The 26,182-nt window shown below is 32.9% G+C and overlaps 1 protein-coding gene across 1 annotated transcript; it reads right to left on the bottom strand.

The window, feature by feature from the left end:
• Window positions 1–14,099: 14,099 nt before the first annotated feature.
• Window positions 14,100–18,807, bottom strand: LOC100257993 (protein indeterminate-domain 5, chloroplastic). The gene is made up of 4 exons (XM_002273578.5): window positions 18,175–18,807; window positions 17,805–18,028; window positions 17,131–17,527; window positions 14,100–15,512 (listed from the first exon to the last, which is right to left on the bottom strand). The coding sequence occupies exons 2-4, from the start codon at window positions 17,956–17,958 to the stop codon at window positions 14,300–14,302; spliced, it is 1,764 nt and encodes a 587-aa protein (XP_002273614.1). The 5' UTR covers window positions 17,959–18,028; window positions 18,175–18,807; the 3' UTR covers window positions 14,100–14,299.
• Window positions 18,808–26,182: the final 7,375 nt, after the last annotated feature.

Here is a 26,182-nt window from a genome sequence, read left to right as displayed (position 1 = left end):
AAATAATTAATCATAAAATGTTGTGTAACCTTACTTTTTTACCAAAACGCCTTTATGCTTATTAATAATTAATTCTCTATAAAACCTTAAGACTTTGTGCCAACAAAGAATATGAGCTTGAGTAGGGATCACTAAGATCCATAGGAAAATACTAACTCTCTTAGAATCCAATTCTCAAATTGACTTAACACATTCATTAAAGAGAGTCAATTGCATTATAGTACCTATGAAATTATATCAAGATGAAAATTAATTAAATCCAATTTAATCAATTTCTTGAGTTTATAACCTACTATTAACTACAAGTAAAATCCTAATGAACTATATTTGTAATCTAGCATGGTAGAAGCTATCAACCTTTTAAGATTACCTCAACCATATTGGAGTTTTAGATCCTCTTATTTTGTAATAAATTGGCAAAATCTAATCAAATGACATATTTTAAATCTTAATTAGGGAATTATTACAATACCATGGACTTCATGATCACAAGTCCATAGGATTAACTAAAGGAACATATTGTTTCAATTCTACAAGATATCATGATGCCTTTATTAAGAATACTTGTTGCTAACTAACTTAATCGACAATAACCCAATTTATAGAGAATATATGACCAACTTAGGCTCTCACTCGTATGTCAAAGCCATTGATACCTCAACACTATCTTAGTATTCTCTCAAGGTTAAGGGTTCATGCAACATGGTGGTTTAGCGAAATCATGACTATTTGATAGTCAATGTCATGATTCATTATAAGTCATATGCAATGTGTAACCGAGCATATTAATGTACACAATATGGGAAACCCATCCCAATGACCAAGATAAGTCATATCTCTAATATTTAAGGGGTAGTAAACTACAACCTTAGATGGATTATTTATGTTCATGAATAAATTGTGAACAACTCAGTAACTTGCAAGAAACTTATAACTTGAATCTTTTGTGCAACTCTTAATGTACCTAAGTGATGTATAATGCAAGAGATACCAAACTAAATGCATAGATAAATATTAATGAAATCATGGATAGAATAATGGAAACTGAAATCATAATTAATGAAATATTATTTTATTACATCATTTTATGATTTTAAGGGCTCTATCAACTGCACTCTAGTATCTTATGAAATTACAATAAACATAGTGTAAGTCTATGTCTTACTATCCGCTGCATGCAAACTCCCCATGAATTGGTGTCTGTAATATAATAAAGTAGTGCTATCATCTATCAAGATTACCTTTCCAATTCTTGAGTTATAAATCTTTCTTATTATGTAATTAATTGACATACTCTAACTCCAATGAACATATGTCAAATTTCACAAGTGAAATGCTATGACCATAGTCTTCTAGATTACATGTCCTTTGAATCACCAAAGAGGGCATACTATCTCAATACCATGAGATATCATGGTGCCTCTATTAAGAATATCTATTGTCGCCACTTTTCATCAACAATGACCCAATTCATAAGGATATATGATCACTTTAAGGTTTCACTTATAGGTCAAAGATTCTTGTTGATTTTGGCACATGGTCAATACCCTCTCAAGGTTGAGAGTCCATGCAATATAGTAGTTAGGTGATCATGACAAATGATAGTCTTACATCATGATTTACCTTTGGTCTTGTCTAATTTGCATCACATATACAAGTGTACTTACCATGGAAAAACCATCCTGATGACCAAAACAAGTCATCCTACTAATTAGGAGGTATTGCACTATAGTCTCAAATGAATTGCCTAAATCCATAAATTGACTATGGACTACTCATCATTTTGCAAAGATCCCATGAGTTGGATCTTCTATGCAACTCCTAATTAGCCAAGTCATATATAATACAAGTGATGTGGACATGTATGCTCAAATAACCAATTAATACATATGGGATAAATGGAAATCAAGAAACATAGATAAATAAATTTATAAATGAATCTCAATATATTACATTACGTCATAATTTCTAGAGTTTATTCCCAACACTTTATATATGCATTACTTAAGAATGTGAGCTCAAGTAGGGACCATTAGGATCCATAAGAAAATACTGACTTCCTCATAATCCAATTCTGAAGTTGACTTAACACTCCATTAAAGACATTTAGTTGCACTCAAGTATCCTATATCATTACATCGAGATAAGAATTGATCAAATCCAATTTAATCAATCTTTCCGATCTACAACTTACTATCTATTACATATAGACTCTTCATGAACTATTGTTTGTAATCTAACAAGGTAGATGCTATCAGCATCTCAAGATTACCTCTACAATCTTAAGTCTTAAATCCTCCTATTAAGTAATCAACAAGCATACTCTAGCCCACAAAGAACATATGCTAAATTCCACTAAAAGAGTTACTACAATGCCACAAATTTCATGATCACAAGTCCTTAGGATCACCCAAAATAATACATTGTCTCAAATCCATAAGATATGATGGTATCTATCTTGAGAATACTTGTTGCTACCTATTTTAATCAATGGTGATCTAATCCATAAGGAATATATGATCACCTTAGTGTTTCACCCATATGTTAAAGCCATTGAAGATCACCTTAACACCAATTCAATATTCTCCCAAGGTTGAGAATTCATGTAATATAATAGCTTGATGAAATCATGACTACTCAATAATCAATGTCATGATCCACAATAGTATTGTTCAATGTGTAACCATACATACTAGTACACTTACCATAGGAAACTTATCACGATGACCAAGACAAATCATCTCTAATTAGAAGGTAGTGCGCTAAAACCTCAAATGGATTATCTAAGTCTATAAATCAACAAAGTGCAACTCATCAAATTGCAAGAAGCCTATGACTTGGATCTTCCGTGCAACTCCTAATGCACCCAAATCATGTATAATACAAGTGATACGGGTTTGAATGTTTAAATAAATCATAATGAAATTATTAAATAAAATAATGGAAATTCAAGTCTAACTTTATTATATCATGTCTTGTTTTTAAGGGCTTTATCCCAATACAGAGTTTAGGTAACATAATAGCTTAGTTAATCATAATTACCTCATAGCCAATGTCATGATTCAATGTATGTACTATCCAATGTGTAACTATACACAGTAGTGTACTTAACATAAGAAACTTATCTGAATGACCAAGATGAGTCATTTATTTAATTAGGAAGTAGTGCACTATACACTTAGATCGATCTAAGTCCATAAACTGATTGTGAACAATTCATCATTTTACAAGGAATTCATGACTTGGACCTTGTGTGAAACTCTTAATCAACCTAAGTGTTGTATAGTACAAATGATGCAGACTTGAATATATATTAAATAAATCTTAATGAAATTATTGGATAGAATAGTTAAAACTCAAGTAGTATAGTTTTATTGCATCATGTCTTGGGCTCTATCCCAATAAGTCAAACTCTTGTAGGAATTAGACCTTTAATATTTAAAAGTATGGCTAAGGAAAAGTCCATTTCATACTGCCCTTAAAACTAGGCAAATTTGGATTAAAAAAGAAGACCTAATTGTACTTCAAATTTTAAGCCTAGTGAATTCAAAGTCAACTCCTTCAGATTCTCTTAGAATTTCTCCTTCTAAGAAATCCTTGGGAACTTTCTTTTCTAGCTAGCATACTTTGTTCCATAGTGTAGGGTCTAGACTTGGTGTTTCATTAGTTTTCTTTAGTGCTATATTATTTAATTTAGAAGTCCTTGAGTCCTTTATTTTTTATTTAAGACTTCTTTGCTAGCTAGTCTTTGTTGAGTTTGGATCTAGGATTTAGGGAAAGCTTATCTATTCTTGAGTTTAGGACTTTACATTTAGGGGGAGTGATTTACTATATAAAGTGTCTTATCCCTTTAATGTCCTTTTATTTCAAAACCTTAGAAAATCTTTAAAGGATTGGTATCCTAGATTAAAATTGCATTTCTTCTAGATTTTAAACCCTTGAGATTAGGGGAGAGGGTTATTTTTTGGAATTCTAAGATCTAGATTCATGTCCCTAGAAACTAATATACTTTTATTTATCATTTTAAAAAATCAAAATATTATGGAATTTAGGAAAGATGAACATGAATTTATTATGTTTCTTTATATTTAGAAACATCTTAATTGATTTATAGAATGATTTAGAAAAAAAATAATTTATAAGTACTTCCTGATGTTAGTATTTTTGAAAATTCTAAAAAGTTGTGAATCTATTTCTTCATGTTTTTGAAAGGAAATCAAATAAATTTATTTTTTCTTATTAATATATAGGTCTCTCAAGTGTCCAACATGTTTGAATTGTCTCATTTACTTAAACGAAAAGTAATATCAAATTTGTGAAGTGATAAATGCTACCTTAGACAAATTCTAAATTCAAAACATTTAATCCAAGCATAAAAGTCATCTCTTAATTGCAAAAGTGAAAAAAATCCCCAAACTGGAATATGCAATTATAAATGAAAGGTATGCAAAGTTAAGGTCACTTTCTAGGTGTTACCTAACAAAGGGGTTGTTGTGAATTGGATGAGGTCTAATTTTGCAAATTTTTAACCAAATGAATGCAAAATACTATTGCTAGAGATGGTAACCACTTAAAATAATATTGAAATAAATTAAGAAAAAGATGAGATTTGTAAATTCATGATTTATAGTGGTTTAACCCCAAACCTAACCTATGTTCCTCAAGTTCCAAGTAGGTTGAGAGTTTCATTAGCTTCCAAAACTTCAACTAAGCTTTAATTCTTTCACTTGGATTCTTGATTCCAAGGGACTCCTCACCCTTGAAGTCACTCACAAAGTAGTACTTGAATAAGATTTGTCTCATAAAATTCCTAGCATGAGTTTAAGCTCACAATGATACAAAAATGAAACTAGGATTAAAGGTGGTGCACTCAAGGATTGCAATTTTTGGTTCAAATGAAATTAGCAAGATGTTGAAAGCCTTTAGATTGATGAATAGATCACACTTCTCTTGACAATAATGACTCAAAAAAAAGTCTTAAGAATGAGAAAAATACTAAACTAGCCATTAGGCACAGTTTGCCTTGACTAGTTGACTTTGTGATCAATCAATATACTAGCCATTAGAGGTATGAGCATAGTAGGTAGTCATTGGGTAGTGACATGATCAACTAGTTGAATTGGGCAATCAATCAGTTTCTTTGATTGGTCAAGCTTCCTGCTCAACTAGTGGCCACTATCAAATAATGCAAAAACTAGAATTAGGCCATCTCAATCGGTTGACCTGGGTGGTTAACTAGTCCTCTTATAACTTCCATAGTTTTTCTTAAAAATAAAAAATAAAATGCAAGTTTAGGCATAAAATAAGGGAATAAAACATATTTAAAATCATTCTAGATGAGTTAAGTGCTCTAAAATGTAAATCAATGTGATAGACTCCTAGTGACACCATTCAACATTACAAAATATGATCCTAAGGGTCTTTACTACATTAAAGTCTTTAACATGATCCTCATTTGTCTCTTAGCTTGATTAACATTTTTAGAAACTAAAAATTTAAATCCATTAAACTCATTAACACTAACCTCGCTTTGTTATCATTAATTAGAATTTCAATTAGGGAAAACCTTGGACTAATAAGGTAATATTTTATTCTATTCTTGAATTGCCCTATTAAAGAAAAAATTATGATTGAAAAATTAAATCGAGGTTTAAGGGGAATTCTAAAGGCACTTGATGTGTGTAGATATTTATGTGAAAGAAATGAAGTCATGTTAGTTAGAAATCTGGTTGAATGACATTCAAATTAAATGTGTTCTACTTTTGGACCTTAAATTAATTAGTTGAAATAATAAAATGAGATGGAATGAGGATATTAAGTTGTTAATGATTTCATTTTTTGGAATTAAATTTTAATTCCTTTACTACCTCATAATTGGAGAAATGACTTGTCTTGATCATTAAGATGGTCCATGATGATTGCATTAATGTGTATGGTTACATATTAAACAAGATCTATAGTGAGATATAACATTAGCTATTGGGTAATTATGACTTCATTAAGCTGGTATGTTCCACCGACTCCCAATCTTAAGAGAATATTGAGCTAATGTTGGGGTCTTCAATGACTTTGGCTTATAGGTGAAACCTTAAGTTGGATATCTCATGGGTTTGGAATAGTATGTCCCTTTGGGTGATCCTAAAGATTATAATACAAGAGTTTAAATTTTCAATTCAATTAATCCTTTGAGAGTGTAAAATATAAAAAGCAATCAAACACACACGAGATAAAGGATTGTTACATGGAAAATCTCCACACAATGTGCAGAGATAAAAAACTATGAAGCTAGAGACTGTAGAGTTATAATTCACTAAATATGAAGATACATAGATTTACTTGGCAATTGCCACTTTCTAAGACTTACACTCTAGAACCTATACCTAATATCACATCCATGACAGAGTACCATCATGCTTCTTAGTGGACTACTCAACGCCTTGAGGGGATGCAAATCTCTCTCAGGAACCCAAACATAAGAATCATGAAATTTTTTAGAATTTTGGGTTAAGCGCAAAGAATAATAACTTAAAGCATAAACGTATCCAATTTTTGAAGAACACTTCCAATATGCATATATAAGAGAAAACCTAGTGGACTTGGAATCAATTTAGAAATTATATTTTTGCCAAAATAATAATTTAGAAACTTAAGAATTTTAGAAATATTTGGAAAGATTCCTTTCAAAATTTAAATTATTTCCAAATCTATTTTCCAAATTCCGATCCTTTAAAAGATTTGGAAAGATTCTCTTTTAAAATTCTAAATTAATTTTTTTTTTCAAATTAATTTTATTATTTGAATTTTTTTTTCTTTTTTTAAATTCCTAAACCAAAATGGATGGAACGAAATTGCCAACTTAATCTAACTAGCCTAATGCACTAACACTAACTAACAATGTGTTGCTTGTAGTAGTATAGAATTGGAGTATTGATCTTTTAAGTGCTGCAACTAGTGAACTAGTTTAGCTTAGTTGTCTTTTTTTAGAGATTTGGCCTTTTGTCTTCAATAGTCCTCTTTTTCTTTGGTGTGACAATATTGATGAAAGTACCCTTACTTCTAACTCGATATTTCATGTAACAACAAAACATATTGAGCTTAGTGTTCATTTCCTTCATTGAAAAGTTATCTTCATGGACCTTGATGTTTGTTATGTTCTTAAAAAACATTAAACTACTGACATATTTACCAAAGCCTTGTATATCTCATGATCTACATTATTTTAGGACAATCTCACTTTGGCTTCACCAACGTCACATTACATGGTTGTGTTGAAGAAATTGATTGTTAACTAATTTGATGTACTAACTTAGAATGTATTTGGTAGTGATTTTAGAAACTGTTTCTAACCTTTGTAACACTTGAAAATTTTCATTCTTCAAGTATTAAAAATATTAAAAATACTTCCTATAATTATTGTCAAACGTACTTTAAGAGTGTATTTGGTGGTGATTTTGAGAAGTATTTTTAGCATTTTTAATGCATGAAAAATAAATATTTTTAAGTGTTAAAAAAACAAAAAACGCATTTTAAAATTACTGTCAAACACACTTTTAGTTTGTTAGACTATTAAAAATTAATTTATTTGTTATATATATATATATAGATGAATAGATCAAAAGTTTAGTTGAACCTTTCATCATTCTCTCATTTCATGACTTCTTCGCATGTGGATGTAGATTTAGATCAAACCATATAAATGGTTTTGTGCTTTATGTGTTTTCTATCTTGACTTTCTTATTTTCTTTTACCTATAAATTATTTTTCTGTGTCATGATTCATTACAACATTTTTTTTTTTTTTTTGATATCTCATTTACTACTCTATGATCACATTTATCTAGATCTCAATGTAGGCCTACTAGTGCCTAACACAAATTCCCCTAGTCTATGTGATCCAAAAATTACACAATTGTTAAGCTACCTATTTTTTCAAAAGCTTAATATGCATGTAAAGTAGTAGTACTTGTGCACTTAATAAATTGGGAAAATAACATACAACATTCATACTCATTACCTCTTATTAAACAAGACTCTAATTCCATGTTAAATAAATGATTATTCTAAAACCTCAAGCTGTGAGGTAGTATGAAGCTTATCTACTCTCTCTCATGTTAATATTGTCATGTAGGTTGAGGCCCATATGACTTTAAAATACATATGTATAGTTCAAAGGAATCTACATCACATAAAATATAAGAAACTTTTCTCCTTAACCAAGGTGAGATGTTTCAATCAACCCTATATAGACACGACATTCTCCTTGAGTCTCATGAATTAGGGGTTGAATAAATGGTTGGATAGATATTAATCTTTATATGATCAGATAAGTAGATTCTCACATTAGGATCAAGGATTAGCTTTAATATCATATTAAATTACCTATTTTTCTAGAAACTAAAACGATTACATAACGGGTCAATGATATATATTATTCCTAATAACAACTACCACCTAATAGAAGGACAATTTGAAAAATTTGAAGATTTCCTCTTTTAAGAGGACTAGAGCTTGCCCCACCAAATAAATGTATTCTCTCAAAATCAAGGTGCAGATTCGGTGGTCAAACAAAGGCCTTTGCTAGTGAGGATGCTGGAAATCTTACGATGCTTGCCACCTTATTGTAGACCACCTCGACCTTGCTCGCTCTTCTTGACGTCAGACATGGCTTCATGGATTCCTTGCCTTCCCACTGATCACAAACCACCCTGAGTCGATTTCCATATTATTTAGAAACGTCTTTTATTATTATAAAGGCAAAAATCTGTAATTTACCAAAAACTAAAATATAAGCGGGATCATAGTTTAATCTTTTCCAATGTCAAAGAATTCTTTAAGGTGCGTGGTATATGTCATGACTGCCAACTGCCAGCTCTTTTTATGAATAAAAGCTACAGCAGATTGATGAAGCAGAGAGCCATGATTAGGCAATTATGAGTCAAAAAGGTGTCCAGTGCCAATACTTTATATACATACATACGTGGGATTGAAGAATTAATATTAATAATTCCATACAAAAGCCAAAGCCAAATCCAACAAGACAATACAAGAAACAGAGTCTTCAATGTCACTCAAAATTTAACCACCTTGTTTACATTACTTTATATATACTTCTTCAGCACTGTGTCTGCCCCGAGATCTACTTACTTTGATTCACATAACCCTTTCCAGAGAATGTTTTGTCCTCTTCTCCTTGTCCAGAATCATTCCGGAATTATAAAAAGCTCAAGCGCAATGCATGGATATATATATTTGAATATTTTAATCCATTAGAAAAATAAAAAAATGTGGAAATTATAAAAGAAGAAAAAGAAAAAACTTGAAAACAAAGGAACAACATTTTTATATCTTGGGCACGTGATCCATGCTCAGAAGACTGGTCCCACCACAGTAAAAACAACGTTTATTAATTTTTAAAATAATTTAAAATTAATAATAAATTTTTATTCAGTTGTGCGATAATACATTCTTTTAATTGTAATATTAGTTAATTTAATGCTTAAAAAAAATATTATAAAACTAATATATTGAATGTAAAAATGATCATGGGCTGGGGTTCGATGAAAACTGAAATGTCCTCTATTTTGTCGTCAAAAGTAGGATAAGTTATAATAAATGTGTAGATAGGAAAATAATAATAGTTATCTAGATATTAATTATTTTATCACTTGTACATTTTTATATAATATTAAGAAATTCATAAAACTAGAGAACACAGAATTTCTGTATTTACATAACAAATGATATAAAAATAAATATTTTAGACTAAGAGAGTGTTTGATAAAACTTAATACTTATTACTTAATGATTTAAGTTAATTTTAAGTTAAATTATATTTAAGTTATCGACTTAAAACTTATTATTTAATTATTACTTTAAACATTAAAATTGTTTAATAAAATAACTTAAAATTTATTCTAAATCATCAAATTGAAGTATTCATATTTATAAATTATAATTATGATAAAAAAATATTTAGTTACAATGAAAGTTGTGGAGCAGCAAAAAAAATTGTGAAGGTATCTACGACAATTGGTGGTAAAAAAGCAAATAAAGATGTGAATTTAAAAAATAAGTTAATTGTTTTTTACTTATTACTTAAATTTGTTTTTTACTTTAAATATCATGTCATTAAGTTATTTGATCAAACATACTTAATTTATTTAATGACTTAAGTTAAGTTATTAAGTCACTTTAAGTGATTAAGCTGGTTTACCAAACACTCACTAACTTAACACCATTGTTTCTGCACTATTATGAATCAAGTTCTTCTTCATAAACTTGGGATTTTCTTACAATCTTACCTAGTTATTTATTTTGATAACATTGAAGCTACTTATAATTGTGTCAATCCAGTATTTAATCTTGTATGAAGTGCATTGCTATTGATTTTCATTTTTTTCATGGAAAGGTTCAAAAAGGTCAACTTTGAGTCTCATATATGTCTTTATGAGATCAACTTGTGGATTCCCTCGTCAAACCTCTATCTCATCAGTATCTTCAAAATCTTTGATTAAGATTGGTGTCTCTATGGAACACCATCTTGAGGGGCATAATAGGGTATGAGTATTCACTTCTCATATTTTTAGGAATCTCTGTAAATATTCGCTTTAGTTTCTTGATTTTACTTCCCTAATTTTAAGAGATTTATTCCTTTGTAAAGTGTACATTGTACATATAAATATGTGTGTAAAGCCATAAAAAAGAATCAAACCATTCATTCTCCAAGCCCTTCAAGCTTACACTTTCTCCCTCAATGTTAGTTCGGTTCCAATCATCATATAATGCACATATTAAATATATATATATATATATATGATATTTAAAATTTTAAAATAAAATAATTAATATTATAAAAATAAATAAAAATTAAGTGCTTGATAATTTTTTATAATTTTTAAAATAAAAAATTAAAGTGACAATATGAAAAAATAAAATAAAATAAAAGGATAATAGAAAATAAGAAGAATTTTTTTTTTTTTTTAAAAAGGATGATGTTGGTTAATATTTTGAAAAAAAATTCCAAAAACATAAAAAAGAAATATTAGTGATAAATCTCCCATATTTTACATGAATAATCCAACTTACATTGATTAATAATTTTTTCTTAATTTTCACTGATTTTTTGCCAAATATTGGTTGAACCAAGTTTTCTTCCATGTTTTTGTATCTAGGTCCCCTAAATTTGATATTTTACCCTATTTTTCAATGATTTTCACTAAAAATTTCTTCCTTGCCCTCACTCCATTACAAGGGTACCTTTTATTATCATTTTCTCTTCTATATTAGATGATAGACACCTATATCAATGCACTCTTCAAGAGTATCGTGAGACCCTCTATTTATCTCATCAAGAAAATATCATGGATTATTGCCTCAATACACCATTCTAATGGGATGGTCATAGAAGAATGTTTCCTTAATAATGTGGACAGATCATCTTACATATGGTATACACTTCCTTTAACAATGCCTAATTATAGTGAGGTTTAAGCCTGCCAAGCTGGAAGTTAAGTTCAAAAAGCTTAACATTAGCACGCTACACCTTAATAATGATCTCACCTTTGTAATCAAGCACCTTAGTTTAGTTATTAGAGTTGAAGGTTTTGCCATGTGATTAAATTGTACTTTAACAATTTTTTGATGAAGGGATGGGAAGGAGAATACAGCATCATATGTTAAATGTATATTACTTTTTAAGAGCAATCTTGGAAAAATGGCTTTAGGTGTGATCTAAAATTAAGGGCTATTATATTGAATTTTTAAGGTTCTCCTTGATTATAAAGTTTTTGAATATGAGCTTTCCACACAAGTTCACTTTCATTCTCTACAAGTTTGCATCATCTTTGACTTCGTACCCCACTCCTTTAGATTTCTGGTTGCATAATCATCCAATAAGTTCTCAAGGATTTAAAAACATGACAAATCTAGGAACTTGTCTCCCTAGCTATGAGATATCATACCCACCCATCATGCAGATATGAAGTCCTCGTCATGGGGTTGTGGGCCTAAATAGGCAAACACCTTATAAGGGTAAACAAAGTCCTACATTAGGGTCAAAGATAAATTCTTATATGATTTGCAATGACTTGCTTCATATTGTGTAAATATTATTCACTTTGGGCCCATTGTGATATCTAACATTAATGACGAAAAGTTCTTAACGCTATATAAGTAATTGAATTTTTGTTATTGTATAGATAGATGTATTTTAAAGTCATGAACAATAAATTATCATTAAAAAATATTTTCCACAAAACTAAAATCATCACCAAAGACACATCTTTGTTCATAAAAACTTTTATCATAAAAAAACTAAATTTGTCACTAAAGATACTTCATAAAAACTTTCATTACTAAAAAAATATAGTGATGATACTTCATATTTTGTATAATAAAATATGATTATTCAATGATGATCATATTTTAGTGATGTGTTTTTGTCTATAAACCTTGTGAAGCAAATTTTTCATTAGAACACATCAATAGTGATTAATTATTGTTTACCAATGACTAATACTTTCGTGGCAAAAAGTGACATTTGTTGTAGTAATTGGTTAGAAACAAAAATTAACACTATATATGTAGTGAACTTGTCTTAATTATATAGATATATTTTAAAGTCATGAAGTGGACTTCTCAAAGTGGATATATATATATATATATATATATATATGAGCTAATCACTAACCCATAAATAGGAATTTGAGTGTTTTGATTGATCATAATTAGGCCTACCTTACCAATTAGGCAACTAGTTCTCATGCAATGAAGATGTATAATAGTCCAGTAAAATTATTTTGACTAGAATGATCATGACGCTTGCCATTCTTTTCAATTTTAGTATCACTAAGAACTTTCAAATACAGGTTAAAAAATGGCTCAATGACCCACACCGAGGCCAAAGCTACAAGGCCTTGGGCTTAGGCCTAATTCTTCAGTTCAAGTGGTCCAGGGCCTCCTTCTCGAGATCGAGATAGATCCTGCCTAGTGGTCATGAATAGCCGGGTCCTACCATGCGCGGGACCAGCACTTCATTCTCAAAATGGAGCCCTCTTGAGGTTCGACTCAAATTTTGATACGAATATCTATTCATGCATTCATGGTCAAGGACAAATGATTTAGAAAAGAGAATAAGGAAGACAATGATTGGAATAAACTGTTGCGGGTTTCACAGTATTCACCATAGCCTTTTACTTGAATGTAAGTCTTGCATAAAACATGGAAGAAAAGGCTAGACATACCAAGTATTGATTGCTCCCAGAGATTATCATATAAATGGCGTCAGGGTCAAAATTTTCTAACTCAAAATTATGAGGAGAATGTATGCGAGTCTCCTCAAATTCCATGCTTTCTATTGAATTTTGTGCCAAAAAGTTAAGAGCAGTGGGACCTAATATGCTCCCAAAACCCATGATGCTCCATGTTTGTACTTGAAATTTATTCCATTAAATTATTGGGCTAAAAGAGAGAGTTGATGGCTACTGGAATAAAAAAGAAAAAAACTAGTGCTTGTAAAGGGGAACAGTGAGCTGAGACATGTGCATCTCCCATAAAAGTGAGAGAGATAAAAATGAAGTATATCTAAAGGGAGTCAAAGAAGCTGCAAGTTATAAGGAAGAAAAAGTGTGGAAAGTCTATACGGAATGTCAACAAAGGACCCTGAAATTCAGAAATCTTTTTTTTTGAGAATTAGGATTAGGTATTAGGTATTAGGTATTAGGTGGCCAAACAAATTCCTTAGGAAATTACAAAGAAATATATTTCTAATTCATTCTCTCTCTCTCTCTCTCTCATCGTGTGGACAAAAAAAGAATAGAGTTTTAGTCAGCACGTGAACATTCTTAGTGGTCTTCAGTGTCCTTGTTTCAACATTCTGCTTTAACATCACTTACCTCATATTTTTATGAGTTTATGGATATCCCAAGACAAACCCAGAAAATGACTCTCAAGTATCCATTTGAAGGCAACGGATAATTGCATTTATTCTGAATAATTTGGAGGTTTGTGTATCATTAGTTCAAATTTTTCTCTAATAGACATACACTTAGATGTGTGTGCGTGTCTTAGAGAGAGAGTTTTGTTTTCATGACCGCATGCAGCTGACCAAGCAAGAGAATAACTAAAACTGGATATAAAGAGGAAGAAAGCCTTACTTCAAAAAGTTTACCAGTGAAACCCTAATGGAAGTAAAAGAACTAAATCATAGTTTCTTCCTACATATTCACCACACATGCACATCTAAACCTGCATTTTCCTTTTCTTTCTTTCTTTCGTTCTTTCTTGCTCCTTAGGTTTTATCTTCACTGCAGTTTTGAACCTCCAAATGGCCGACTTCCCTGCGCTGCTGCCGCAGTCTTTATTTCAGAGTCCAAAGAGCTCATTTCGACAACGTGTCGCTGTTCTCTCTGCGAGAACCCACCACCCACGTTTCTTACCACCCCTCCCACACCCAGAAAATCGAGTGTTAATCTATCAGGTCCCCCCATGCTGACACCAAGACTTTGATGCAACTTAGCATCATCAACCTTGGAGAAGTTGGTGTTCTTGTGCTGCTGTTCCAATGTGATCCCTCTCCCATTAAAGCCACCAAAGTTATTTTCTTGTGCATGGCCCGATCCTCCAAAGATGGAAGAGTTTCCGTTTGCAAGTGAATTCATTAATCCTTGGAGATGATTTTCGTTTTCCATCTGTGACCTTAGGCTGCTGAAGTTGGAAGAGAGGAGTTGCCTATCAGACTTAGCGCCGGTTGATGAAGAGCCGCCCAAGCCTCTTAGCAATGAGGAGCTATTACTGCTTGTAGTTGGACCCATTTGAGCAGCCTTTTGGAGCAATGCAGTTGCAGACATATGTGGGGCAAGGCTTTCCTGTTGCATCGAAGTGCTATAGAGAGAAGATAGACCCGAACCGACGTGATCACTCATGCTACTGGAGAACAGCGTTGTTCCTTGGCCACTGGCGTTCCCATTGTTAAACTGATCCGGACTTAAGAACCCTGAGGGCGGAAGCGTGGTTGAATTGTTGGCATTGTTGCTATTACTAATACTGCTACTGGTACTATTATTCGGAAAGAAACCAAGGTTAAAGAGATTGGCAGCAGCAGAAGGAGAGTTGTTGGCATTGCCTTGATGATCCGGGAATTGCATCAGCCCGTGAAATGGTTTATTCCCCAATAAAGTATGATGAGATTGGTGTTCTTGATAGCCTTGGTTTGAATCTGGCATATAGAATGCCGACGAAGGCATTGGCTGCGGGGGCTTTCCAAATGAAGGGTTAGATGGAGGAAGGAGGTGTTCATATTTTGCTGCTCCGGCACTGTCCAGGCGTAAAATGTTACTGGATGGATGGTTCTGATCATGGAGCGAAGCAATCTGGGAACCCACTTGAGATAGGCCCAAGGTCATTTGGCTGGTTCCATATAAATGGCCACCCATGTTGGTCAAGCTGGGAGGATTCCTCGCACTCTCCTGAGCCAGTGCATCGCAGAATGCCCGGTGAGTGATGAAACTATCGCGCCTGCAACAATAATTACAATGAGTAGGAAGCCATTAGATCATTGTTCTTTTTCCTTTTCCTGGTGGATGGTAGAAGGGTTTGTACATTAACTGGTAAAAATGGGAACAAGGAAAGGATAGAGGGCCTTGTTTCTGTAAGGAGGCCTATGTGAAGACAATATTTGAACAGAAATTCTTGTCTGTGGTGTGTCACTTCTAATTATAAATAAACCCTCTAAAGTGTTCCAGCATAAGATTCAAGTGAAATCATTCAATATTCTTTCTCCAATTGTACAAAATGAAACCATTCAATTAATTAAACTTAAAATGGTTTCTGAAACAAAGAGGAATTAAGTTCCATTTTCGTTTCTTGGCCAAACTAGACCTTCAGCGTTCCAAGTTAAATGAGCAGTTATTTTCATTATATATAGAGAGAGAGAATAATTGTTAGATTAATTGTAGTTTCCCTAAGTGGGAAATATGGGAAGGAATTTTATATCCAGAAAATGAAAAAATGAGCATCAAATAAAGAAAAAAATAAAAAACCATTTATACAGGAATTTATAGTAATAATTTCTACGGGAAAAAAACAAAAAAAAGAATATAAAAAATGACTACTATACATCATTTCAACTGCAGAAGAATAAAGATGGGAAGCGAAAGGGAGAGAATTTAAAAAACTTAGGACTGAAGGAGTAACTTCTCTTTCCCAAGAAGAAGAAAAGAAATTAAGGATGCTGAGGCATCCAATTTTGCTAAAGCCTGGAAATACTTAATCAATCAAGCTTGAACTGCCATATCCAGGACTGACTCTTCAATAAATGAACAAGGGAATTATTTTTCAGGTTTGATGAAAAACCAGCAACTGAGAAGCCTGTTTCTGGGACTTATCCTCATTCATGCAATACCCATGGACTGTGATTTCAAACCCAAGAAATTTTTTTTCCAGACCCATGAAAATTAACTTCAGATGATCGCATCTCAAAGCCTCTAATGGACCAATACTTGACCCAAAAGATTGTTTTTCACTTCCAGTGACTGTAAAGGTTGGGAATTGGTGCTGAGAGAGAGAAGTTGTTGGCCACATAGGCCCACAGGTTTCCATGGGAAGGAGAACCTGCAAGAGCACAGTTCTGAGTACATGTAGCCAACCCATAAGAAAACAAACCCAGTAATTATGTCCAACTCATATGAGAACAAATCCAGTAACACCATCCCCTTCCTTACATTTGTAATAACGGCACGTGAATAGGAAAAGATGAAGGGCGATGTTTTCGAGGAAGAAAAAAAATGAACCTTTTTTTCTCTCTCTCTCTCTTCCCCCCTCAAAATTTTCCTTTTGACACCTCTACACTATGGCAGTTTCACTGCAGACACTACTCACGTGGAAGCAGTCTCTTTGCCTTTGTCTTCCACACACAGACAGAGAGAGAGATAGAGAGAGATAGGGGAGGAGGATTTTGAGAACCTATGCCTTGAAGGAGGACCCATATAAAAGATAATGGAGGAAAAGTGCTCACTCTTTCTGTTCATATCCTTGTCATCTTGGAATATGATTGTATGAATGGGTGAGTGCCTAATAATATAGTTATATAATCTTGATTATGCATATGACTAATGTGAAAATTAAGTGTGATTACCTTGAGAAGAGAGTGCCACAATCGCATCGATATTCCCTAGTACCACAGGTCTTGGAATGGGCTTTCCAATCGGATTGCACGGCGTATCGCTTGGAGCACTTATCGCACTTCCATTTCTTCTCGCCGTGTTTTCTAGAATAGTGCTTTTTGATGCCAGTGAGGTCGCCAAGAGCTCGAGAAGGATCATGGTGGACGCATGTGGGCTCGGGGCATAGGTACACCTTCCTCCTCACTTCTTTTGTAGTCTTCTGCCTTAGTTTCCAAGGCAGGTTGTGTCCTCTTCTGTGTAGCTGTAGGTTTTGCTCCCTTTGAAACCCTTTGTTGCATACCTCACAAATGAACCTGTTTGTTGCCATTAGGGTCTTGGGAGATAGTGCAATCACCTCCGCATCTGGATCTGTTTAGTTCGGGAAAAGCCAAACAACAAAGCAAATAGAAAAATCGCAAAAATTATAAAGAGATCTTGGAAGAGAAAGAGACCATAAAGAAAAAGAAAGATATCACTCTCTATGAAGTTTTACAAATTAGGGTTTCCTTATGGGGTTTTTTCTAGAAAAATGGATGAAGGAAAAAAGAAAAATTAGGAAGAAAAAGATGTCAAGGTTTGTTACAGTCAATTAATTCATTTACTACATATCTGAGGTAGATCTTCTATGAAATTATTAGATACTTGCTTGGTGTTCCTGGAAGATTTCTCTTTCGCTTTTGAGGTGCTGCTGCAGTTGGAGCTGTGGAGGAAGTGGGTGTGGAGGATTGTTGTTGTATCATTTGGGTTTGTTCTTCTTCCCTCGTTCCGAAAAAAGGCGCCGATGAGGAAGGGGCGGCCATCGTCAACAATCTCTTTATGCAGCTGCAGTTGTTTGCTCTATCTTTGTGATCTTCTTCAACAGAAGCAAATCTAAAATTGGAAAAGGGAAAGAAACATATAGCTTAAAATCAGCCAAAATAATCAATTACAACCCACATGAAAACATGCAAAGACTTAGAAATTTAAAAATAAAACATAAAAAAAAATAGGTAGCTCTTGGCTGCCATTAATCTAACCTCCACTCTAGTACCCTGAAAACCTTCAGATACAAGCCATAAAGAAACAAGAGGAAAGTATCCAGAGGGACAGCTACAATCCGGAGATGTAGAGAGAAGAAAACAATCAATCCATAGGCCTATTTTGCTTCTCCTCTATTGTAGTACTTGCTGTTGTTTTTTAATGAAAAAGAAGAGAATCGATCCGGCATGCTCTTATTGTTCCTCAATGATTAATTCTCATGTACATACGCCCTAACCCCCAATATATATCCACCCATATGCATACCCATCTCTCTTTCTTTTTCTCTCTCTGTTCCCCAATATTCTTCCTGATTTTCCTCACCCCTTTTCGATTGTAAATAAATTTAGCTGCTCAGTATTTTCCTTTGTAAATAAATCTAGAGTTAGAGAGAGAAGGAGAGAAGAGAATTAATTGAGGGGTGTTGGTGTTTCTGTTCATGCAGCTCTTACGCACCCTTAAGTGTCGTTATGCGGCGATTGTTTGGGGCCACCGACCTGTAGGCCTTACCCTCTCCCCATCTCTCCTTCTCTTATTTCGTATCTTCTCTACCATGTGAAGACAAGCCTCTCCTTCGTCACTCCCTTTCCCCCAAATCTCCATGCTCCCCCTATACTTCTATTTATTTATGCGCGCAGCCCTGCACTTCCACCACAAAATTCCATATTGCCCCATCATTTTTCAGCTATAGTTCTTACATATGCAGCTCATGTGTGTCACAGACTCACAGTTTCACCTCTTTTCACTGATGTAAATCTTAGCTTTTTGTCCCCTTCGCTTTCTTTTGATGGAAAGATAGCATGACCGTCAAAAGGATACTGTTTTCTCTAATCCAAATTCAAATTTGCTCATTTTTCACCACACTGTATAATGAAATCACTCTTTTTTCTATTCCTTATAAACTCCACATCCCTTCAGAATATCTTGCAGATTTCTACCCTACCTTAATTAGCATAGTCCATAAGATTGTAAATCACAAATCGTGTTCATAGAACCATCCTGGCCATTACCAATTTGAGTGCTAGCCACTCCCATCAGTGGAGGGTTGTTTAGACCATTTTGGGCGCCTTTTTTTTCCCCCAAAGGGATTGGTACAAGGCATGAATAAAATCAAGGCAATTCAGGCTAACCAAACACTTATCACACCCACTATATTGTAGTTAGGTATATATGTTCCTTCCCACAATGCTTCCATAAAAAGGTATGTCTTTTGATGACAAAATTAGATTAAGCCTACCATTGCTCAACGATGCCATGTCATCAAGGTGTGATTGATTCGGATGAATAGAAATGGGAATAAAAAATAGAGATGAAGGTGAATCACAGTGACATAAGAAAAGGAGTGAATATTGATTTCATCGATAATGAAATTTAATTCCTATTCTCGGTTTAATTAATTAATTCAAACATAGTAATGAATGAAAAACGAAATAGATTTTACATTCTCATTTTCTATTCCAATGTTCGGAAGATACTCTAAGAAAAATAGAAGTATGAATTCAATGTACAAAGACTAAGGACGAAATGAAGTTATTGCCAAATATAGGGTCCCAGCTGCAAGAATTGCTTCTTTTCACATTGGATTCCAAAAACTAATTATACACTACCAAACTGAATTTCTTTTTTCTTTTTTTCTTTTTTTTTTTTATTTGGGTGTAAAATTTTAAAATCATATTAATTATATTCTCCAGGTATATGGCTTATAACATTAGACTACCTTTTGACAAAATGGTCGAAGGTTACACATTCTTGACAGAGACTTTTAGCTTACATATATGCTAGTTCAAAACACAATGTCAAGTATAGGTAAATCATGTAAGAATATGTGCACCCACTAGGCACTGAAACCCAAACTGCATTGGGTCCATAGGAGGGTCACCAACAGGTGCAGTACATCGATCACAAATGTCCCATGACAACAGAGAAAAGTGATCATTATGGGGAGGATGGATATATATATCTGAAATTTCGTTAAGACCATTGCACAGGAAAAGCCTTGATGAGCTAGCTCGTTACCTGACATTCATACTTCTTTCTTCAATTCTATAATACTATGCCATTCGCTTAGAAATCGACCATGTTGATTGACCTCTGGATGGACTAACAGGACTAGAGTCAATTACTTCAACTACAGCATATGTAAATATATATATACTGTGCATATGGAGATTAATTAGGCAGTGGCATATTCCATCTACAGCTATATTTTGCTAGTGAAAACATGTAATATTGATTGTTTTTAAGAGGTTTGTGTGAAGCCCTCAAGATATTATCTGAAATTCTAGTATTGGGAAAAGAGGAAACCACTCTACTCCCCATTAGAGGACCAATTTTATAAGCTAAAAATTGCATAAGACAAAGGGATAAATGAACCCAAGGGAAACTGTAAATGGAACAATTTTTTCCAACAATTGGAACAAGTCCATAACCAGAAATTGTACAAAGTTTTTATTTCCCAACCTAGAATTTGGTTGGTTATCTTAAATTTTAATGGAAAAAGAAAGTGGCGGTTCTTGGAGTAATTTTCTTTCTAGACATTTTGAAAATTGGGTAAATGTCCTTTTAACTTTCAGGTCAAATACAATACAATGTGTAAGAAAGACATTCTAGCATCTGTATGTAAAGGATTGTTATTCCTTGTGAACATTATTTAAAACATATAGAGCATCATATTAAATGTGAAGGAAAAAAAAATTATGGCCATGAAGGGCGGTCAAAACACAATCAATTGGGAAATCCATTAGGATAGATAAGTCAAATCTAATATCATCAATATTCATTTTTCTCAACATAGAAAAAGTAAAATAAATAAATAAATAAAATTAAACAGCATGCCAAAGGAGAATGACTAATTGCTTTAAAAACATCAATTATACATTTATTAAGAAATTGAAAATTCATTTATAGGTCCAAAAAGGAGGACAAAAAGTTTTTAGAGGTAACATTACATTGCTACAAATGCATCAAGAGCACAATTGAAAGAGCAACTTAGTAGAGTAGAAATGATATTGAAACTCTACTAGGGTATTGCAATCATCTCTACAACTTGAAATTTGAAGTTTTTTTGTTTGTTAATTTCTATTTTTTTACTCATTATTTGTACTCTTCGGATTTCACCATCATTTAGACTGTAGTTGCAAGTTAGCTTATGTCAATGTTTTTAAAAACTATGAAGCTAATAGACTCAAAACGGATTATATTTATACATAGATCATTATACATGGTATTAGAGCTAATTTTCACTTGAAAATGTATGAAGCTTAATCACCTTCTAATCTCATGAGTCACAACAATAACATCATGTTTGCATGGAAGACTGAATGTGATCACATATTACCTTGGGGGAAACTTTATGATCCTTATAATGGCACAACTATCCACAATATATATAGATGAATTTTGCATAATAAATGCTAGTGGAACTCAAATGAACATTATCTATATATATGAATATGTCGTTATTGATGATATTAGAGCTCATCCCTAATTAGAAATTTGTTAAGTTTTGCTATACATTGATCCTATGGGCTATAATAGGAATGCTCTATTTGTTTAGGAGGGAAATGTGATACCCTTTATAAGGGGCAACTTAATTTTCTGGTACATATAGACATGTTTTAAAATATTAAGGGTCAATGAGCCTAAACATAGAATATCTATATGAGTTGTTGCATTGGAGACCAGGGTCAAAGGGTTATGATGAGAATGTCACATCTATATTGGAGAATAAATATGATATGCCACATTCTCATGAGGCTAGAAGGCTAATAGACTCAAAGCAAGCAATATGATCTCATGTGTCCGAACAAGATACCACACATAAAAGAGTGAGTGTGATATCTTACATAACTTGAGAGAAAATTCACTTTTATCCTATTTCATACCGTATCTCATTTTTCATCCGATCTCATGTTATATCTGGTCAATAAAAAATTATCTTAAAGCCTTTTAATGCTGAATTTTTTTAATCTTTTCAATTTTATTTGTTTTTTATTTTATTGCTTCTTTCTTTCCTTTTGTCTCTTTTATTTTTTCACTTCCCTATTTTGTTGTTGCATGTAAATATTTTATAGCCTTGGATATTGGGTGAAGGTAGACTCCAATTTAAATTTTCAGTTTTATTTTTCTTAAAAGGGAGAGAGAAATTCAGAAATAATTGCTATTTTAAGCATTTTTTTCCTCTAATATTCTGAAAAGGCTAGTGCTGAAATTTAAAATTAGTAAAGGGTCCACCGACATACTATAAGAAGGAAAATAAAAAATCTGAAAATTGGGCAAAGGAGGTAGAGCATACATGTGTCTATCATTCAGTAAATAACATGAAAATTGCATGCAAAACAATTTCCTTGAAAGGGAAGAGGAATCTCTCCATAGAAATGCTTCAGATTGAATGGCCACTGGCTAGGCTAGACTAGGCCAGGCTTTATTTAAAAAATTTGAAAGCCTTGAAAGCGTCCCACTCGTGATCCAATTTTGTACTTTTCTGAAATTCATCCTAATAATTTACTAATATTGTTAAATAGGTACTTGCATTCTTACATTTAAATGCCTTCTGCTTTGCCTTTCAAAACAAATTAAAAACCACTTGTAATATTTACATACCAAAAATCAAATATTATGATATGTGAGAGAAAAAAAAAAGTTAAATTTTATACATATAATAATTAATTAATAATCTAATCTAATAAGAGAGAAACATCATGAGCTCATTGGTCACAACATGATAAGGTTTGATTGGCTAGTGAGATGCAATGGATGGAACAAAGTGGAAAAGAGCCCAATAATTTTGCCCCTTTCTAGCAACTTATCCTTTTCAACTTTTTATCACCAAGGCTTTTAATTTTTGAGTGGAAGGAAATATGTTTTTATAACCAATATTCCACTGTGAGTATATTGTTTACAGTACATGTATGTAGTTGCTTTATATATGAACATTTAGTTCAGATCCTGAAATTCTTGTGGGGCAATTTCAGATTGACTTGCCAGATACATATGACCCCTCTTGACTAGGACTGTTCATCTTGAAGGAAACAATAGAAGGAATTAATGTTGAGAGTGAAAGCATTCCACAAGTGATAGGTTGTGGGTTCAAAATTGATATGAATCTTCCTCAGTACCCAACTGCCTTCTTTTTCCCATTATGGGTTAGCAAAGATTGATATTAAGTACAAATTAGCTTCAGCTAGCTATCACTCTCATTTTGTTTAGAGACTAATTTCAATAAAGATTGCTGATGGATTTCATGGTTGATTGCTGAGTCAAATATGAAATTTATTTGGTGGCCATGGGGCCAAATTAAATCACAGTATCATGCATGGACTTGATCATAATCGTTGATGTGATGGATAGATAACTTGAAAAAGGAGTAACCAGTTTGATCATCTTAGAGAATAATTATAATCATAATCAAGCGGAAAATGGGGTTTTTAAATGTTAAAGGGTGAAGGGGTACGGACGGTGGTTGGCAATGCTTAAAAAATGGTCCAAGGAAGAACATGATAATCCCAGGGAATAGATTTCTTGTCAGGTTCAGATGATGTCAGTTTCGGGGATATTTCCAAAAGCCTTTTTCCTAGCCTTTCCCGGAAATTTCCAAGTCATTCCTCCAAAAGCTTCTTTCCTCCAACTGCCCTTTTATGCAGTTCCTGCGATGACACTCTCAACCCTCTACTTCTTTTGATGAATTAATTTAAAAGCCCTAATTAAAGTAGTTGCAGAATATATTCCATAATTGGTGTTTTCAATGATGACAAAATGAATGAATGAAAGAACCAATTCAAATTGCCTCATGATCGGTTTTATTTTACCTTTTGTTTCTATACACAGAATATTTAATAATAGCAAGTGGATTTGAAGATTGGGTCTCCACCATTGATTTGAAAAAATAAAAAAAATAAAAAAATAGGATGCTGGTTAAGGGAAGAACTGATTGCAGTACTCCTTAATTTCTCATATCCCTCCCTTACTCCATTCTTTTTATGTTTCTATTATCTAAGATTTGACCCTTCAAAAAATAGGGTCATCAAGTTTCATCGCTGAAACCGTGTACGATCCACCCTCTTCAATTTTATTTTTAGTAAAATCTTAATCTTATATTGCAACAACTCGCACCCAATTATATACATAATGTTCTTGTTACGTTCCAAGACATATTCCAAGAATGTAACACTTATTTTATACCTCAAACCCAAAAGCTCAAAATATAACTTGATTCATCTAATTATAAGATGAATATTTAAATCAAGTCACATTTTGAACCTTTGGGTTTGACATGTGAAATGATCATTATGTCCTTGGAGTGGGTCATAAGGTGTAACTTGAGGAAATACAATTAAAGGATGGAGATTTGGAAATTTTCCTTTGAAAACTATAATACAAAATTATAAAGAAACAAAAGAAAAAAACTTGCGGGTGCTTGTCACTCTTGCTCTCCCACAATCCTTTTTGTCCATTCACCAGAGAGACAAAAAAAACAATCTGGGAATGCTTCAAACAAACCCTTTTCCTTTTATTTTTTTGTTCCTTGCTTTATGATTTGAGAGTGGCCTTTGTTTTCACCCACAAAGCAACCCTATTCAGTTCTATTAATTTACACATTACCCAGTGTTCTTTAGTCTTTTTCTTGACCATTTCATGGGGGATGGAGACAATCTTGTTGGTTTCTGAAATCCGAATTCTTTCGATACTTCCTCTGTCAACCTCAGTGGCTCAGTCATGTAAACCTCTTTGCACTCTTTCCATATCTGTGTGTAAATATAGCTATATACATTCAACAATTGCAAGGAGCCAAACAAGTGTGTTGTCTAAACTGAAGAAATTAAAGAAAGAAAGAAGTTGAACACAGAGGCTGTCTTTTGAGACCCTTTTGGTAGGTGGATGTGTCACAGTTGAATCCAACGGTTGCCAGGTTGTGAATGGGTCAATTTTGTTGCTGTTTGTGGTCTTTTTGATGGGGACTACTAAATGCATGAGCCCCCTTCTAGTCAACAACTTATTTCTTGTGCAACCAATAGATGCTATATATACTGAAATGTGCCACAGGATATATGCTGATGGCATTATTGATAGTGAACAGTCACCATAGCTGTGTGGTTTTGGACAATCATGTGGGACATGGTGGAGTCTTGTGGGAACTTTTTGGGGTGGGTGCGTTACAATTGTTGCGTGGTCCAACACTTGGAAGATGGTGTTCCCTAATATGAAGAAATCAAGATTTAGTTTTCATATTATAAGTAGTTAAGACCCTAAAAAGTTTTTTTATCATTAAGCGTCTCATTAACATTTAAATAAGAGTGATGAAAGCATAATAAATTTTTATTAGTATTTTCTTTGGTTTAACATATTGTGCTGGTTAAAATAGTGAAGTTATTTAGAGAAAGCCTCTTAGAATTCATTTTAATGGTGTTGGAATCAAACTTTGCTAGTTTTGGTAACCTTTAGCTTCACCTCATCATATGCTTAAATTTTATGGTTAATAATATTGTGTTTATACTTTATAATGCAAGGACTTTAAATTTGTAGTATCTCAATCAGTATCAAGTGTCCTAATAGATAAGTGACATGGTGAGATCATAGTAGAGAAAGGTGAGAATCAAAAAAGGTAGAAAATATAAGTTTGTACCCTTATATATGTTGCATTCTAAGGGGTATCATACAGGGGCACCATCCTACTACTCTCTAGTGAAGGGGAATATGCACTTTAAAGAAATGTCTGAAGGAAATGGATAATTTATCTTTACTATAACAATCAATTATATATACAACAATGAAATCTCTATAAAAAAAAATTACAAACAAAAAAAAAAGGAAAAAAAGATATAGAGTAGTGAGATCTCTATTAGAAAGGCAAGAAAAAATCTCAGTTATAGGGAAATAGTAGAGAGGTTGACTTGGAGAAAATACACAAAATCACAATCTCAATCTTGTAAAGAAGAATCCTTGAGATAGAGCTCTGCAGATGGCAAAGTTTGTTAAGAGGAGGTTTTCTTCTTTGAAATATTTGAAATC

Source organism: Vitis vinifera, chromosome 1 (assembly GCF_030704535.1).
Source record: "Vitis vinifera cultivar Pinot Noir 40024 chromosome 1, ASM3070453v1".
NCBI classification, from domain to species: Eukaryota; Viridiplantae; Streptophyta; class Magnoliopsida; order Vitales; family Vitaceae; genus Vitis; species Vitis vinifera.
This window is presented reverse-complemented; position numbering and strand designations above follow the sequence as displayed.

Bases quoted from the DNA above. Each gene is read 5' to 3' on its own strand.
- LOC100257993 (XM_002273578.5), bottom strand. From the start codon at position 17,958: ATGGCCGCCCCTTCCTCATCGGCGCCTTTTTTCGGAACGAGGGAAGAA. The intron at 17,528-17,804 runs GCAAGTATCTAA...CGAACTAAACAG, and splicing joins AAATCTTCCAGGAACACCAA to ATCCAGATGCGGAGGTGATT. The intron at 15,513-17,130 runs GTAATCACACTT...TTATTGTTGCAG, and splicing joins TGTGGCACTCTCTTCTCAAG to GCGCGATAGTTTCATCACTC.